Consider the following 19353-nt stretch of genomic DNA (forward strand, 5'->3'; position numbering starts at 1 on the left):
ACAATCCAACTGCTCCTCTACAGCTTAAATGACGGGTGTCACCAGCATTGTTGACACTTAATTAGGTTTGGCTCCCTCTTCGTCCCTTGAATACATAAAGAAAACAGATGTTGAAATGGGGTTCTTTGTTACCCAAGGCCTAGGAAAACGTGTCTAAGCAGGCCCAGATGTTATGGAATTAATCCCATTCCCTAATTTCAACCCCTAAACCACCCTGCTCCGTGAGACGCTCTTTACCAGCCACCATCACCCTTTGCTGGAAATCTCTCCCTGAGGCCATGTTTGGTTTGTCAGAGTGCGGCTCTTGACAGGTGAGGAGCCTTTGGGTGGCGGCTGGGAGAGTTTCTCTGGACACAGGAACCGCTGGTACCCACAGCAAAGGCAACTTGCAAAATGCCTAGATGTGGTTCTAGCATCACCTCCCTCTTAAACCAACTTTGGGGTGTCGGTGACTCAGCCGGGGAGGAAATGTCTTTTGGGAAGAAGAGTCAGCACCAATGGAGACTTACTGGTCCAACCAGATTGGGGAAAAGCTTCGAAACCTGTTGGAGAGGTGTGTCCTTGCCAGGATCCTGCCTTGGTTGGGAGCTACTGGTTGGACTCCTTCCTAGTAAGATGCCCTCGGGAAGCAACAGGCAGGTACCTGAACAGGTGTGCTGACAACTCCTCCCATTAATCCAAAGGTTTTTGGGGAAGACTGCGATCGCACCTCTGACCATCGGGCTCCAGGTGAGTTCGTGAGCGGTGGGACTTAACCAGAATCCGAGGCTCTTTTCATCGTGACTTGAGTCCTGAAATTGCAGCGAGGATCTTTCAGCTCCGGGCTGTTGAGGGCAGCTGGCAGACCAGCCTCCGACAATTACTTAATAGCTGTTGAGGTTGGGAAGGAACATTAATCACCGGCTGCGCTGAGTGTTTCAAGCACAAGGCGAGGGAGAATTGCGATTCTGCCTTTGGTGTGCTTTAAAGCCCGCTGAAAAAAGTGAGTTCACAGTGCAATAGCCTCTTGGGTGTTTACTCAGAAGTAAGTCCCACTCTTCTTCATGGAACTTACACCCAGGAAGGTTGGGTGGGACTGCAGCTTCAGTCCATGCCAGGTGGCTTTAAAAGAGGAATAGATAAATTCATAGATGGCACAAAGCTTTATCTATGTCCAAAGACGAGAGAAAAGCCAAGATGTTCTCAGTTCGGGCATCAGTTTAGGATGTGTGTTGTGTGCTTGACTCTATATTTGGCTCTATATTTGTGCTGAATACATTTTAGACTATTTAATTTGGTACCCCTACCCAAGTCTATAAATTTGGGGTGGAGAGAATTGCTGGACCTACCAGATTCTAGGATCTATCTTTTCGTTCTGTCTTAGCTAAAAAGAAGAATCCTGTACCTTGGAAGGATGACAATAACTCAGTGGTGGAGCAATGGGTGACTTTGGAAGCAGGAGGTCACAACTGTTGTTGTTGTTGTTGTTGTTGTTGTTGTTGTTGTTGTTGTTGTTGTACCCCCTGCCTATCTAGCTGGAATACCCCAATGTCATCTCCAGGGAGAGAACCCTGCTTGAAATTCCAGAGTGCTGCTGCCAGTCCGTGTAGAGAATATTGCAGCAGGATGGGCCAATCATCTGACTCAGTATAAGGCAGATCCCTCTTTTGTTGTCTTTATGCCAGAGACTCAGGAGGTCCACCAACAGACCTCTGAGGGTCATCTAGTCCAACCCCCTGCAATGAAGGAACCACAGTTGAAAAATCCCTGACAGACAGCCACTCAACCTCTGCTTAAAAACCTCCAAAGAAAAAGAGTCCGCCACTCTCTGCAAATCCGTAAGCAGCAAATTGCAATGTCAGAGCAGAGTCGGTCAGTCGGGAAACCGCTTCTTTTCAGCTGACTAGGTTGCTGCAAACTTTGCCAGCCTCTCCCTGTTCCATCTGAGGGAGTCTGGGTGCCTTTTCCCTTTGATCAGCTCAGTTTCCAACAACGAACCCTGACACAGACCAAGATTTCACCACGTCCTTTTCTAACCGGCTCCCTCGGCCAGTAAAGCGAGATGAGCGCCGCAACCCCCGAGTCGGCCACGACTGGACCTAATGGTCAGGGGTCCCTTCACCTTTGCCTAGTGGAGTGAAGCAATGCAATGCATACAAATCTGCGTTGTCTGTCTGTCTGTGTTTTACATGCTACACCAATTGTGCTGGTCCCGTGGGGAAGGATACCATTGGCGTAGTCAAAGTCCGGTCCTGGGTCACTAGCCTGGAAACAGTTCACAAGGAGCGGGTGAGGTCCGAAGCAGGAAGCCGGGCGGGGACAGGAACACTGGAGGGTCAGGTCTGGGTCCGGGCAGGAACAGGTACTCAACAACGACGTTGCTCCCGCAACCTGGGACCGGGCTGACTGGCCTTTATCTTCTCTGAGGCCAGGGGCGGTCCCGGCCCCCAGGAGACCCACCTCCCCTGGCCTTAAGGCGAGCACTCCTCCTGGGATGCCCAACAGATTGCCGGATGTTTTGCCTCTCTGCCCTCAGCCTCTGCAGCTCAGGAGAGGCTGAAGGGTTACTGGGCCCAGGGGGAGACTCACCTGTAGGCATTGAGTCCTCAACCACCTCTGGAGCCAGAGTGGATTCACCTGGTGCCTGCTCCTGAGGATCCGGCACAGGTACAGGCGCCTCAGAATCAAGGCCCTGCCCCAGTTCAGCCGGCCCTGGAGGCGGGAACTCCTGTACAGGCTGGGATTCCTCCGGTTCACCCTCTGAATCGGATTCCCAGGCCATCACACCAATATCCGAGCAGAGGGGCTCCAGCCAGGGTTCAGTTTCCTTGGAATGAAGGCCAACTGAGACTTTAGGATATATGGTTTTATTTGCACACATATACAACCTGAGCATAAGACGGAGGGTGTCACAGCATCAACACCACAACAGATCTTGTGGACGCTTCTCTGATTCCGTCGAACAAGCTCTACTCAACTGCTCCAGAGATCTTGTTGAAGCAAGGTGGAACCACATCAAAGACGCAATCTACAACACAGCCGGGTCTTCCTTTGGCAAAGGAGAGAAGCAGACCCCCAACTGATTTGGGATCAACCTAAAGGACATGGAACCTGTTTTTGTTTTTTTACAAACCTTAAATTTTATTGGGCGTGAAACCGCCTACAGAGGTATAATTCCAAACCACGACACCTCGGCCCACCGGGTTGTACATTTACAAACTCAAAGCTTCCTTGTAAATCATTGCCAGGGCAGCCAGGAAAGTGACGTATCCCTGGAAGTTCACCACTTGGTCCCCATTGAATTCCAGATCTTTCATTAATGCCTGTATCTCTGCATCCTGCAGTTTCGGCCCAACAGTGAGCTCTTTCTGTATCAGCTCCTTCAATTCCTTCTTGCTTAGGGTGTTCTTGTCGCCACCCTTGCTGGCCTATTTGTGGAAGGTGGCAACCAGCAGGCCAATAGCTTGGTCAAGAGGTGCTGCCATGGCGAGAGATCAGAAGCAAGATGGTCCAGTGCTGAGTAGCAGGAGGCGATGGGGAAAGTGGTCAACATGGAACCTGTTATCGCTGCAAAGTGTGAGGCTCTCCTGAACTTCAAGCTTGCACCCTGCTGAAAGATGCTTGCAGTGCTGAGAAAGGCGATGCCCAACAGATTGCCGGATGTTTTGCCAATGACTACTGGCTAGAGCTGCGTGAGAGCATCCAACTCACTGGGGACACTGGCAACTCTTGCAAAATGTACGAAGGCACGAAGAAAGCCTTTGGACCAGCAGTTGGGAAAATTGCACCACTGAAAACCTTGTGGGGAGAGATCATTGCAGACTACAACAAGCACATGTAGCGATGGGCAGAGCACTATTATGAACTGCACTCAGGAAAACACAGCCTCTGACACAGCAATCCGGACAGAATCCCAGCAGAAGTTCTGAAAGCTGTCTTAAATTCCTCCCTCAGGACAACACCTCCACAGCCTCCTCCTTTTGCAGTGTTGGGAACAAGGATCCATACCACAAGACATGCACGACTCCAGCATCGTGACCCTCTACATGAACAAAGGTGACCGCTATGATTGCAACCATGGAATCTCCCTGCTGAGTACTGTGGGGAAAGCTTTGGCCTGGGTAGTTCTCAACAGATTGCAGTCACTCGCAGACAGTCACAATGCAACTTCAGAGCTCAGAGGTCAACAGTCTGCATGATTTTCTCTCTGTGCCAGCTGCGGAAGACTTTTGAGAGCAGAGACGCCCCTTGTACATTGCCTTCATCGGCCTGAAGAAGAAGAAGAAGAAGAAGAAGAAGAAGAAGAAGAAGAAGAAGTTTGGATTTGATATCCTGCTTTGTCACTACCCTAAAAGGGGACGCTGGTGGCGCTGTGGGTTAAACCACAGAGCCTAGGACTTGCTGATCAGAAGTTCGGCGGTTCGAATCCCTGCGATGGGGTGAGTTCCCGTTGCTCAGTCCCTGCTCCTGCCAACCTAGCAGTTCGAAAGCACCTCAAAGTGCAAGTAGATAAATAGGTACCACTCCGGCGGGAAGGTAAACAGCGTTTCCGTGCGCTGCTCTGGTTCGTCAGAAGCGGATTAGTCATGCTGGCCACATGACCCAGAAGCTGTACACCGGCTCCCTCAGGCAGTAAAGTGAGATGAGCGCTGCAACCCCAGAGTCATCCGTGACTGGACCTAACGGTCAGGGGTCCCTTTACCTTTAAGGAGTCTCAAAGCGGCTAACAATCTTCTTTCCCTTCCTCCCCCACAACAAACACTCTGTGAGGTGAGTGAGGCTGGGAGACTTCAGAGAAGTGTGACTGGCCCAAGGTCACCCAGCAGCTGCATGTGGAGGAGCAGGGAAGCGAACTCAGTTCACCAGATTATGAGTTCACCGCTCTTAACCACTACACCACAGTTGTTGACCTTTGACTCAACAAGATAGGATGGCCTCCTTAGCTTCACAAGATGATTGTGTCCTTCCATGTGAACAGCTCATCCTCGGATTCCTTCCCGATAAATAGTGTGAAACAGGGCTGTGTTCTTAACTCCCTTTGGCATTTTCCTTTGCCTGTTGCTCTCAAATGTCTTCTGCTCAGCTGAAGAGGGTGTGTACTTTCATTCAGGGAATAACACACGTGCGTGTAGTGTGTGTTCATCCTGGCACATCTCTGCACCAAGACAAAAGTGTTGGGGGTCCTTATCCGAGAGATGTTGTTTGCAGATGACGCAGCCTTGACAGCGCACTCTGAGGAAGCTCTTCAGAGACTCACCAACCATTTTGCTCAAGCCTGCCGGGATTTCAGTCTTACCACCATCCTGACCAAGACCAACTTCTTGGGTCAGGACCTTGCCATCAGCATTGGTGACCTTGAGCTGCCAGAAGTGTCTTGCCTACCTGGATTCCACCATAATCTTTTTTCTTTTTTAAAATCATTTTTACTGATTTTCCAACAAGAAACATCCAATTAATACAGTATATCCAATCATAACACTTCAATTAAAATAAAAAACTAAAATAAAAAAGACCAAATTATAAGCCAAATTATATTTATTAATTTTTTCAGAGCTCCCCACAGTCTGGATCTCTGAAGCAAATCTCCACATCTTAGTCCTGCTTCTCCTTGTTGTTTCCATATTTTCCACATCTTGATTTTAACGCTTCATAATTCTTTGTCCCTGAGTCCACGATTCTCAGTCATGTCAAACATCATGTACTTTCATCCGTCGAATACAGCCTTGTTAACATATATTTTTCCAACTGTCTTTTTATCAGCACAGCTTCCTCTGAGTCCGGATTCCACCATAATCTGATGGATCCTCCTCAGTGAGCAATTACTCACAAGACAGCCAATGTGGCAGAGTGGTTAGAGTGTCAGACTAGGACCTGGGAGAACTGGGTTCAAATCCCCATTCTCAGAACCATGGAATTGGAAGGGGTCTCAAAGGGTCCTGTGGTCCAACGCCTTGCAGTGTAGGAATTCCTTGCAGTCACAGGAATCAACCTAATTCACAGGGTTGTTGTGAGGACAAAATGAGGAAAGAGAGAGCCATGTAGCTCCTTGGAGGAAAGCCAGAATATAAATGCCACAAATAAATAATAAATAAATTCCCACTATGTGAATATAAGGCGTGCCTGAGGGTTGCGTCCAACGTGAGCCACTCTCAGAGCAAGGATGACAAACTTCGGTCCTTGGATCTCAGAGGCCCTTCTCCGAATATGAGCACAGTGGTACCTTGGTTATCCAACGCCTTGGAACTCACACAACTTGGAACCCAAACACTGCAAACCCAGAACTAAGTGTTTTCGGAAGCTAAACATGCTCCGTTTTGAGTGTTATGCTTCCGATCTGAGTGCCACACTTCCGTTTTGAGTGTTACTCTGAGGTCTGTCTGTTTTTTATTTTGTGTTTTTGTGCCTCTTTTTTGTTTTTGTGACTGTGTGGAACCCAGTTCAGCTACTGATTGATTGATTGATTGATTGATTGACTGTAGTCTATTGTTTATTCCTTTCATTTTATGGATCAATGGACTCGTTAGCAAAATTCATGCTAAACTGCTGTTTTAGGGGTTGTTTTTAAAAGTCTGGAACGGATGAATTCATTTTGCATTACAGTGGTACCTCGGGTTACAGACACTTCAGGTTACATACGCTTCAGGTTACAGACCAGAGCACGCCAGGCACTCCTGTCTTCCACTGCCTCCTGCAGTTTGGTCAAACTCATGCTGGCAGCTTCGAGAACACTGTCCCACCATCTCGTCCTCTGTCGTCCCCTTCTCCTTGTGCCCTCCATCTTTCCCAACATCAGGGTCTTTTCCAGGGAGTCTTCTCTTCTCATGAGGTGGCCAAAGTCTTGGAGCCTCAGCTTCAGGATCTGTCCTTCCAGTGAGCACTCAGGGCTGATTTCCTAAAGAATGGAGAGGTTGGATCTTCTTGCAGTCCATGGGACTCTCAAGAGTCTCCTCCAGCACCATAATTCAAAAGTATCAATTCTTCGGCGATCAGCCTTCTTTATGGTCCAGCTCTCACTTCCATACATCACTACTGGGAAAACCATAGCTTTAACTAGACAGACCTTTGTTGGCAAGGTGATGTCTCTGCTTTTTAATATGCTGTCTAGGTTTGTCATTGTTTTCTCTTGCAAAAAATGCTAAAGATCTATTTTAATAAAAAACCAGAGGCCTATCTCCTGGGAGTTACAGATTTGGACATTCTACAAAAAATGAAGTTTATCTTTTTATACGCCATGGCGGCAGCAAGAGTTCTTATCTTTTGCAAAATGGAAGCGTATTGAAATTCCCTCTATACATGAATGGATCCAAAAGCTGACAGAATATGCCAGAGTAGATGGTCTATCAGAAAAAATGAAGAATAAACCAAAACAGGAATTTGTCTCAAAACGGGAGGTTTTCAAAGAATATTTGAAATATAAATATAGTAGTCTAAACTCTGTTGCAGCATTCAAGGAACTTCAGTAGTAGTTGCAAGTTAGGCATAAGAGTTAAGATATATTAAGAAAAAGTTAAATTATGATAAAAAGTGTGTATTGGCAATAAGGAATGTGAAATTGAAATAAGGAATAGACGGGAGGTCAGGTCGATAGTGTAAAGACCATGTTTTAGTGTTTGTTAAGAAAATTTTCTGTTTATTGTTATTCCTATGTGTAATTCTGTTTCTGTGTTTTCTCTTTCTCTTTCTTTTCTTGCTGTATCAATAATAATAATAATAATAATAATAATAATAATAATAATAATAATACGATACCCCTTCCTGCCGTTCACCAGCCTGGGACCCAAACCACTGCTGCCCTGAGCGATCCTCTCTCAATGGAGCAGCGAGACCAGAGTTCTTTGCAGCAGTGATATTTTGAGGAGCGCCGGTGAATCACAGAATTGTAGCTTGGGAAGGGACCCCAAGGGTCATCTAGTCCAACCCCCTTGTGATGCGGGAACCACTGGCGGATTCCAAGCGGCTCAGGACCTTTCAGACGACGGGTTTCTTGGGCGTTTACCCTGAATCATTTGCAGGGAGGTTAGACAATGCCAGCTGATTCACGAGCATTCGCTCCTGATTTGTTTCAAAGCAAACGCAATCCTGCGCTTCCCAGGGCATTTCAATTTCACTTTCCTCATAGCAAAAAGTCCAGTGATTAGGGAAAGTGGTCTTGTTGTGCAAGACCTCCCAGTGAGCTATAGTTGCACAACCTGGGTTTGCAGGCGTGTGATTGAATCCCACCTGAAGATAGAGACAGTCAGGAAGTGTTTTGCAATTCTGGTACAGTGGTACCTCAGGTTACAGACGCTTCAGGTTAAAGACTCTGCTAACCCAGAAATAGTACCTCGGATTAAGAACTTTCCTTCAGGATGACAACAGAAATTGCACAGCGACAGCAGGAGGCCCCATTAGCTAAACTGGTGCTTCAGGTTAAGAACAGTTTCAGGTTAAGAACGGACCTCCAGAACGAATTAAGTTCTTAACCCAAGGTACCACTGTATTCAGGAGACAAGTCTCTGACTTAGATTGAGACAGAACTCTTGCCTAGGCAGAAATAATGGGATTCTTTCTTACACAAACAATTAAACCTGATGGTGTGCAGTTTCACTTGCTAATTACACAACAGGGCTATGCATATTTGATGCAATCTCCAGTAACTGGCATCCTGAGAACCCCAGTTTTCATTCTATTTCTCCCCTTTTCTTTTTAAAAAGCAAGTTTCTAATCTTTAATGCCACTGAAGAAAGCATGAACCTCTGTGAATCAAAGCTTGGTGAATCTGCATTAATTTTGTTGACCAGTGCTGAGGAGTTGCTAACTTGCAGACCTCTGCATTAACTAAGCCGCTTCTGGCGAACCAGAGCAGCACACGGAAACACCGTTTACCTTCCCGCCAGAGTGGTACCTATTTATCTACTTGCACTTTGACATGCTTTCAAACTGCTAGGTTGGCAGGAGCAGGGACCGAGCAACGGGAGCTCACCCCGTCGCGGAGATTCGAACCGCCGACCTTCTAATTGGCAAGTCCTAGGCTCTGTGGTTTAACCCGCAGCACCACCCGCGTCCCTTGACACTACCTTACACTGCATTTAAAACCAAAATCGCATTTGGATAGAAACTGTTTCTCAGGCGGCTAATCCTAGTCTTTATAACCCTGTACCTTCTTCCAGAAGGCAGAAGCTGAAAGAGATCATTTCCGGGGTGCGCACTATCCTGTGCTATCTCTGCAGCTTTCTTATGGCACCTGGAAGCGTAGATTTGATCCAAGGTGGGATGAGTGCACCCAATTATTCTCTCCGCAGTCTTTACAACCCTGGACAGCATTGTTTTTTTCCCTGACCGTGCAGCTCCCAAACCACACACACAGACCATAAGTTAATGCACTCTCCACAGTACAATGGTAAAATGCCACCAACAGGTCCTTGGAGAGATTGTTTTCCTGGAGAATTCTCAGAAAATATAACCTTTGCTGTGCTCTCTTCATCAGGTCTTTTCTCCCCAGGTTAGGTCATCTCTCAACTCCATTCCCAGAAATTGAAACACCAAGACCTATTCCCCTCTCAAACTCCCACTCTGCTCACCACCTTCCTCAGCTCAGTTTGCTCAAAGGCAAGGCCTGGTGCAGAGCGGTCGCTGCCTTCCCCCGACTCCTCCTTGGCATCCTGCCACTGGGGGGGTGTGGAGGGTTGGGTGTCCCCCCAGTCACAGCCTTTGCTTCTTCACCACTGTGCACTGCATGCAGCTCATGCTGGAAACTTTGAGGGTGATCGCCCCCCCAAAAGATCAAAAACCTGCCGCCGCCAATCATCCAGATTTTCACTTCTAGTTTAGGGTTTCATTTTCTTTCTTTTTAAATTTTGTTTATTCATTTCCCTTTTTCATTCATTACATACATCTCAAATTCTTTCCCCCCCCCAAAATTTTTTTTATTCATTTGATAACACAAACAGAAAAACAAACAATACTAACAGATTCTTGTCTTATCCTTATTTTTACTAAACATTGTTAATTGGGCTTCCCCAAGTCCCCCCTATATGATTTTCATTTTACCTCATCTTTAGCAGTTTACATATATCATAATCATAATTTCTAACCTTTTTTTATCACTCTTACTTTAACCATAAAAATCTTCACATTTTATCACTTACAAATAATTCTATTTTAAAATACACTATCTTCTACTTCTAACCTTACAGCCTAAATCAACTTCCAAAGCTATTCTAAGATTTAAATATTAACATTTTTTTTCAAATATTCCTTAAACTTCTTCCAATCTTCTTCCATCATCTGTTCTCTCTGGACATGGAGTCTCCTAGTCAGTTCGGCAAGTTCCATAAAGTCCATTTATCTCAAATTATTAACATTTACTATATATTCCTCCCTCCCTCCCCTCCAAGGCTTCCCCCAACTTCCACTTCTGTTTTGGTTCTATTTTCACCCACTTTGCTATCTCTTAACAGAAAAAGTTATTAATAACAAAACATCAAACCTATAAACATAAAAATAAAATTAACTACATCATCTTATTTCACTATCTTCTAAACATTTTCTGATGCTAATGATGTGGATGTTTATTTAAATCCTGCCATCAAGTCTGTTGACTTTCTTTGTTTCTGCAAATATAATATGAATGGTTCCCAATCTTTTTCAAAGTCTCTGTTGTCTTTTTCTCTTAGTTTACCTGTCATTTTTGCCAGTTCCACATGGTTCATCAACTTCTCTTGCCATTGTTCTTTCATTTTCTTAATTTTGGAAACAGGGGTCATCTTATACATGGGGGTGTTTAATACATGGGAAAATACGGTATACTTTTTTCCCTGGTTGCTCATCAGGAGTTTAGACAACGTCACTGCATATTTGAACTTAGGATGAATATTATTTTGCCCGAAGGTTCATCTCATTACACTTCCTTGTGCTGAACCTGACATGACATTCAGGCTGCCCACAAACGTCGAATATATTGGGCAACCTTCATCTGTGTCAATATCAAAGACAATCAGCCTTTCGTCATTCCGCCGGAGTTCCTCCGATGATAAATGATGTGGTTGGATTTTCTCACAAGAGAGAGAACACCCCAGGGTACAACACCCAGATAAAACAATCATCACTTCCTTTCTTCCTCTCCGGTGGTGTGACTAGAGATTGGGGAACTGTGGGGGCATTCCATGGGCCCCGGACTGACGAATTACTGTCAATCACTTGCAATATAGGGAAGTCTAGGAATGGCGGGGAAGAATTATAAAGGCTCCAGGAGGGTTGATAAGATCATCGGATAGTGTCCAGCTGATGCCTTGGGAGCTCAAGACTCTCGTAAGTAACACTTCTTCAAGATTTGCATTCTAGGGTTTCAAGAGGGCTGGTGGCCGAACTGACTGGGTAGCCCACCTGGCTACTTGGGGTGGCAGGACTTCTGAAGGTTTGGTCAAGGGAAAGACTCCGCTATGGAGAAAGGTTGCAGAGTTTGGGACCTTTTACAGAAAAGGAAGAGGAGACATGACAACAGTCTCTAAGATCATAGAATCATAGAGTTGGAAGAGACCACAAGGGCAATCGAGTCCAACCCCCTGCCAAGCAGGAAACACCATCAGAGCACTCCTGACATATGGTTGTCAAGCCTCTGCTTAAAGACCTCCAAAGTAGGAGACTCCACCACACTCCTTGGCAGCAAATTCCACTGTCGAACAGCTCTTACTGTCAGGAAGTTTAGGTGGAATCTTCTTTCTTGTAGTTTGGATCCATTGCTCCGTGTCCCCTTCTCTGGAGCAGCAGAAAACAACCTTTCTCCCTCCTCTATGTGACATCCTTTTATATATTTGAACATGGCTATCATATCACCCCTTAACCTCCTCTTCTCCAGGCTAAACATGCCCAGCTCCCTTAGCCGTTCCTCATAAGGCATCGTTTCCAGGCCTTTGACCATTTTGGTTGCCCTCCTCTGGACACGTTCCAGTTTGTCAGTGTCCTTCTTGAACTGTGGTGCCCAGAACTGGACACAGTACTCCAGGTGAGGTCTGACCAGAGCAGAATACAGTGGCACTATTACTTCCCTTGATCTAGATGCTATACTCCTATTGATGAGGCCCAGAAATATGATGCGTGACAGGCAGAAAGTAGACAGAGAAACGTTCTTTTCCCTCTTTCACAACACTCGTTTTCAACGAGTGTGCCGTGGCACCCTGGGGTGCTTTGAAGGATGGTCAGGGGTGCCACGGGCACCCTCTTTCCTTCCTTCCCTCCTCTTACGCCCTATTGCGCCTCTACCTCCCAAAGGCTTCCAGGGCTGTTTGTTGCAACAGCCCCAGCTATAAGCTCCGCAGGCGGATGGTGCCTCTGGGACTGGCCAGGGGCTGCTGGTTGCCAGGAGCTGAGGTTGCATTGAGGTGTGCAAGCAAGTGGGCGAGGGAGCCCAGTCCGCCAGCCCTTGCTGTTGGGAATAGTGCGACTCATGCAACACGTTGGCAATTAATATACACAGAACAGTAATTATACATTCTTTACCAACCTTCGGAGAAAAATACAAAACATCAAACAAAGCCACAGAGACTTGCAAACTACCCAACCTAAGATGAACTTATAATGTCTGGTTTCAATAGATTTTTCAAATGCTTAACTCAGTCTTTTAGATAAGTTCATGAAGAGACCAACAAAAGGTAAGTTAGGTGTTATTCACAATACCGAGAGATACTAGTGGAGTTGTAAAGGTAAGGTAAAGGGACCCCTGACCATTAGGTCCATTCATGGCTGACTCTGGGGTTGTGGCACTCATCTTGCTTTATTGTTCTTGCTCCAAATCAATCTTCATCTTCTCAGGTGGTCCATCGTAATTTCATGGAATTAGTGGAATTAGTTGGCTATGTTGGTCAGGTGTATCTGCTTGGGCTGCAGAGGGCATCGACTTTTAATTTTTTGCACAATGAGAAGAGTCTTGCTGGGTCGTTATAAAATTATAGAAAAGCTGTTTGCACATGAGCTCAGTGGTTGCACAATCCATACGCAGAGCCACACATGCTCAGATAGGAAGTCTTGTGAGGGGCATGGTTCAGTGGTAACTTTTGCTCTGCCAGTGTTATAAATGGATCCTCACCTGAGACTCTAGAGAGCAGTGTTACAATGTATTCCCTGAATCATGCTTTTGCTATCAGGATGGTAGACTGCACCTGAGAAAGAAGCTCGGCGTCGAGAAGTAAGACAAGAGATTCTGTTGCATTAACTCAGGGAACAATTGCAGAACCTCTTGCTAAATCCTTTGTTTTAGCTGCAAATCTTCCCACCCTCTCTTATCGTTTGTAACTATAAAGTTAAAGAAGAGAGCACCAGACTCCTTCTGGAAGTGCAAAGGCAAGAGATGATTACGTCTTCCTTTTCCCTCCACCCCCCATAAAAACCAGTCAAGAGCTTTCAATGGCCTGAGGCTCCCCTCTAGAAGTTACCCAGACATATTGCTTCAGCAGAATTATTGCCTCCTTCCTTTTATAATTAAGAGACATGATAGCAAGGCAGTTTAGGGCAATCTTTATTTCGAGATACGACAGGCACCAGCTATCTGCACTTTCTGGAAACAATTCTGCCAAGAGGAATAGGTCTCTGCCCCTGGGTGTCTGCTCAATATTGCTTTTAAATTTGCCTGCTATTATTTACTGTGTTGCTTTAAACCGTTCTTAGCTGGAATCAGTTTCAGAAATCTGTTCAACTTCCAAAACATTTGGAAACCAAAGCACAGCTTCTGCAGCCAATCGGAAGCAGCGCCGGATGTCCGGCTCCCAAAAATCATTCGAAAACCGGAACACATGCTTCTGGTTTCCGATCGTTCAGGAGCTAAAACATACGAGTTCCAAGGCGTTCAGCAACCAAAGTATGACTGTACTGCTTTATTGTAAAACAAGCAAGCAAACAAACCTCAAAGCAGTTTACCCAAAAAGGATAAAACAATAAAAATATCACTCTCATGGGCAGTGTGTCTGGAGGTCCTGAGCCTGGCCTCACTGATGTTGTCCAAAGAAAAGTAGAGCAATATGTTTGGCACCAGTTTGGCTGCAGGAGTTGCTGGAAAGAGGCATACAAGGTGCCGTCCAATCAATTTAGGGACTCCACTCTGACCTTGTGTACGGTTTTCTCCTTGGCCGCTTTCCTCTGCCCTTCAGATAAACTGTTCCCAAGCTACTAAGTACAGTACTTTCTTTTTATACTAATACAGTGGTACCTCTGGTTAAGTACTTAATTCGTTCCGGAGGTCCGTTCTTAACCTGAAACTGTTCTTAACCTGAAGCACCACTTTAGCTAATGGGGCCTCCTGCTGCCGCTGGAGCACGATTTCTGATCTCATCCTGAAGCAAAGTTCTTAACCTGAAGCACTGTTTCTGGGTTAGTGGAGTCTGTAACCTGAAGCGTATTTAACCTGAAGCGTATGTAACCTGAGGTACCACTGTAGTGGCACCTTGATCTCTGCCTGGTAACAAATCATCATCTGGGGCAGCCCTGTACAACCTGACAGGGTCTCACTCCCGTCAGCAATTGTGCTGCAGCATTCTGCATCGCAACGGCAGCTTCTGGGTGAAGCGTCACATGCAGGAAAACAACTTTCAATCTGATGATACTGGGATAGAGGTTGTCCCTTAAAAGGCTTCCTGGAAATGGACAGTCTTCAACAGATGATAGAGGTGGCGCCTTATCTGGTCGGCGTCTACAGACCTCCTGATAAGACGGTATCTGCAAGGTGCCTTCTCCTGCAGAGCACAATGGCCAAAGGGCCATATAAGTAGCTGTTTCTTTTTGCAGTGGCATTAACAGGGCAGCAGTAGGAAGCCCCAGTGAGTGGTTGGACCATTGCCTTCTGCATCAAGGGCTGGAGCACCTTCCATCTAAGACACCGTCAGCTCCAACACATCAGCCAGCTGCTTTGCAGAAACACGGACAGGTACTCATTCTACCTCCTCTGGCTACAAGTCCATCAGCTGGCATAATTCTCTCTCCCCTCCCCCCCCCCGTCTTCTCCTGTCTTCTGTTTTTGAGCCTGACCAGGCCCCTGTCATCTTGGGGGTGACACGACCCCCTCTTTGCTGTGCAAACCCTTCTCCTCCTTCTCCTTTCCTTGGCTGGGGCCACATTCACACCAAACATTTAGACCACCCATGATGCCACTTCAAAGCACCATGGCTTCCCCCAGAGAATTCTGGGATCTGTAGTTTGCTAAGGGTGCTGGGAGTTGTCGGGCGGCCTCAGTTCCCCTCAGAGAGAGACCGTTCCCAGAGTTCCCTGGAAAGAGAGATTGGCTGTTAAACCACTCTGCAAAATACGTCTCTGCGAGGGCAGCAGGCATGTGCTATCTCTGTTTTCAGTGAAGGTTTTCTGTATCCTTGCTTTTTGTTTTAATGTATTTTTCATCTTTGTTGGAAGCTGCCCGGAGTGGCTGGGGAAACCCAGCCAGAGGGGAAGGGTACAAATAATAAATTATTATTATTATTTGTTGGTCTGCGTATTTTAGCCAGATTATATATTTATATAATTGAAATTGCACACTGCTTGGAGGATTGTTCTGTTTTCTTTTTTTTCTTTTTTTTTTGAGCAAGGGGTATATAAATTTTCTGATATAAATAAATAAATAAATAAATAAATAGCAAGGAAGGAAGTAAGCATGTTGGCACAGATTCACAGAGACTTTGGGGATGCACTTTGCATATGGTCAGAGGTTCCCATATCACATTTCCAGGAAGGAACTGTAGCTCTGAAAACAAATCAAACAATTCTCTCTTTATGTCACTTTGCGAGGGTATATGCCCTGAAAGACAGAACAAAAAATAATAATATTGTGGTGCTGTTGTTACTTTAGAGGGGAAACTGGTTTGGAGTTTGAGAGGTTGAAGTAATGGAATTTGCCTTTAAAATAAATATCACACCAAGTGTTTCATATGCCTTCATTTGCTCACTCCTCTTTGGGAAAAAATAAAATGCATGGGTTTTTAAACAACTTCAGGGGAGGTAAATGTGCCGATTCTGCAAAACCTTTACCTCTGTGGGTGCAGCTTCTGGTGCTACTGGTTTATCACTAAATTACACATTCAGATGTGTGTGGGAAGCTGCTGTCTGATTTGCAGCCCAAATGAATTTCTATATCAGCTGGGTTTTTATAAAAGGCCAAAAAAAAAAAAAAAGTTTCGCACAGTTCATACTTAAACTATGGAACTTGCTCCCCAAAGGGGCAAAAATGGCCACCCACCAAGATGGCTTTAGGAAGATTAGGGGAGAGGGCTATTGATGGCTATTTGCCATGAAGGTTTGCCTCACCTCAATGGGAGCTCAGCCAACCTTCTGATTGGCAAGTCCTAGGCTCTGTGGTTTAACCCACAGCGCCACCCACGCCGTGGTACTATTACTTCCCTTGATCTGGACACTATACTTCTGTTGATGCAAAATCCTACCATTTATTAATTTCTGGGGTTTAGGGGGGGGTCCCCCTAAATCTGTAACACCATAATACGTACCCATGTTTCATATAACGCATATTGCACCTGTGCTTAGAGACCTGTGCCGGTTGCTGATTTGCTATTGAGCCATATTCAGAGCGTTGCCATTAGTATATAAAGCATTAACGATTTGGGACCAATTTACCTGTGAGATCACCTTACCATAACTCTGAACTGCTTCAATATGCGGAATTGGCCCAGTACTGTGTTTGTAAGAACTTGATATTCTGGCAGCTGTGCTTTGGAACTCCATGCCTGTTGACCTCAATCAGGTGCCTTCACTGTACTCTTTTGCTGCCTGCTAAAAACATATTTGTTTAGGTAAGCCAGCCCAGACATGGAGAAAGAGGCTGAAAATAATACAGTGAGGATGCCTGCTTGAGATTAAGAGGCAGGGAGTTCCAGGTGCCGCCACACTAAATATAAAGTTCTTACAAATGTGGAACGGGTGTTTTCAGCATCTACATTGGTGTCATCAAAAATATTCAGTACTTTGAGATAGCTCTTGTGCAGTTGTGCTCCTTTGCACCCATCTTGCCAAATGCAAGGTGGTTCTTTTAAAAATGGAGACTCAGGAGCAATGCAAAACACAAGTGAGTGGGAAGAAGAAGATTTTATTTCAAAACAGCAAGCAATATATACATACCAAGCATGCACTTCTATCTGCCACTTGGAAGCCCTCAAGAAGCGGTAAAGTGACTCCACCTGGTAGCTTCAGTTTGCACAGCCCTGCAGCCTATCAGTCCATGCAGAAGCTTCTGAAAATCTCTGCCCAAACCACCCGATTTTATAGATAGCCACTCACTTTCCCACAATAATTTCCAACGTCAAAGAAGCTTTCCAGAACTACTGTGTCCTCCACAGGTGATTAAGGCGTGAGGGGGGCCTTCACCTCCTCCCAACTGATTAGGACTTTAAAGACTGTTCTCACATCATCAAAGAACTTAACAAGAGCGAGGGAGGGGGAAGGCAGGAAGGGCTCTGTGTTAGATCACTAACTCTCAGAAACATTTTTTCCGTCTACCAGGTGGCATTTCTCATACAGCATCGTTTTAAGTACCTTTCCCCCCTTTCTCCTCCAGGTAACTCAGATGACCTTTGCACGCACCTTGGGCCTACAGAGGATGCTCTGGCCAATTTCTATGGCTCTTTTGGCCTCTTGCGTGCAGACAGCCATGGGAGCGGATGGAGGCTTGAAGGTCCAAGTGACCCAGAAGGGGCTGAATTATGGTGCGTGACTTCAAAGCAACCTCCGTACTTGGCCTTGAGCAAAACGGAAGGGGGAGATTAAAAAGAGAGAGAGAGTCTCCCAGAAATGCTCAAATTGAGAACTTGTTGGTGCAGAAAGTACTTTTAAAAATGTGATGTTTGCATTAAGGCAGTGGTTCCCAAAGGGGGGTGGGTGGTCCTACCCGCTTGGGGGGCAGGATTACCTAGGGAGACCCTCAGAGGCAAGGCGTGGGGCGCCAGAGGTGCAAACGACAGACTTTTAAAAGCTGCTGTCACTGGATCAAGTTCATCAATTCTGTCGAATTAATTAAACTAAATAGTTTTAATTGAATAAATGTGTAATTAATTGTTACTGCTTTGAAGTTTCTTGCGCTATTATCTTCCTTAGTGGGCTATGCAAACCGCTATTCTGAAACAAAAATGTTTTTTCTTGGGTACGGCAGTGCTTTTTTAAAAAATCAAATGTTTAGGGGTACTCTCATTTTGACTCAAGAAAATCACCGTTTTATAGTTCAAGTCAGGGGAAATAAATATAGGAAATAGACAAAAGTACAACAATTCACAAAATGTTTAGGGGTGTGCGCATAGCTGCCAACTTTTCCCGCGAAGAATCCTATTCGGAATAAGGGAATTTCCCTTTTAAAAAGGGAAACGTTGACAGCTATGGGTATGTGCCCCCCCCCAAAAAAAGGCACTGGGGTTGGGTCACTGGGGATGAGGGGGGTGGCCTGAAAAAGTTTGGGAACCATTGGATTTTCCTGTGGGGCAAGGGAGTTGCTTGCTTGCAGGTGTGTATGTATGAAAAGGATTTTGTGCAGTTATTTCTCAAAGGTATTCTTCACCTACCCACACGCCAGGGTTGTCATTCCAGGAGAACCTCAGAACCTAAGATCTCAGGCCCCAACCTGAGGGGGATCAGGGGATTCTTCTCAACACTGAGCACTGGAGAGGGAGGTTAATTGGGAGAGAGGAGGAAGGCAGACCTCTCTGATTCCACCCCTTTCCCCCTCTTTACAGCAAAGGAACTTGGAATCGAGATATTGAAGTCAGCGCTGAAGGAGGAAACGTTCCACAACATAAATGGTTCTTACACTGTTCCGCTTGCTGGGGAAGTGCGGTATTCTGTTTCTGGGTAAGTGAGAGTGTGTGGTTCCCCACCTCCCCACTTCTTGGCTCCGGACCACCAGAGTGCCCCCAAATACAACCTTCGCCCCCAACTCCTCCTCCTCGTCTTCCCTATCAGAGCTGGATTTGGTTGGCCGCCGGCAGCTCACAGGAAGACACAGCAAGAAATCCTGAGTTGGGTTGGCTGGAGGGGAACCCAAAGGACATCTAGACACACCCCCTGACCCCAGTGCCTTACTCCCATGGGGAAAGGCTGTCCCTCTGGGGTAAAGGATGTGCTTCATATGCAGAAGCTCCTGGGTTAAATCTCAGAGCACCTGTGGGGGAGGGAGGTGAAGGGAGTAATTGAAATTGTTAAAAATTGGTATAGGATTTAAGAGATTTTAATTTTTATGAAGATTCTATAAGGAAAGCAGAAAGCAGCAAGAAATATCAAGTAAATATCAAGAAATATCAAGTATATTGGCGAGGAGATCAGTGTAAATGAAAACATGAGACTTATGGTTTTTTCCATATGATTTTATTTTGGAGTTGTCTGTTTATTTTGGAGTTGTTTGTTGTAAAGTATGTATATTACGTG

The 19353-nt window shown here is 45.7% G+C and overlaps 1 protein-coding gene and 1 pseudogene across 4 annotated transcripts in view; one reads left to right on the forward strand and one right to left on the reverse strand.

Moving 5' to 3' along the window:
- The first annotated feature begins 218 nt into the window (after window positions 1–218).
- Window positions 219–19353, forward strand: part of LOC309534145 (bactericidal permeability-increasing protein-like) — a 40479-nt gene continuing 21344 nt past the window's right edge. Inside the window, exons 1-3 of one of the 3 annotated variants that reach the window (XM_082226194.1) lie at window positions 219–729; window positions 17501–17648; window positions 18666–18780. In XM_082226194.1, the coding sequence (XP_082082320.1) occupies window positions 17510–17648; window positions 18666–18780 (254 nt within the window). In that variant the 5' untranslated portion in view covers window positions 219–729; window positions 17501–17509. Of the gene's footprint in view, window positions 730–11014; window positions 11269–17201; window positions 17283–17500; window positions 17649–18665; window positions 18781–19353 lie in introns of those variants that run through there. The other 2 variants (XM_082226193.1, XM_082226195.1) reach the window with 2 other exon arrangements.
- Window positions 3143–3479, reverse strand: LOC309534632 (protein S100-A6 pseudogene; annotated as a pseudogene). Its single transcript has one exon. The product of its transcript is annotated as a protein S100-A6 pseudogene (transcript).

This window comes from Podarcis vaucheri (assembly GCF_965113315.1).
Source record: "Podarcis vaucheri genome assembly, chromosome: 6".
NCBI classification, from domain to species: Eukaryota; Metazoa; Chordata; class Lepidosauria; order Squamata; family Lacertidae; genus Podarcis; species Podarcis vaucheri.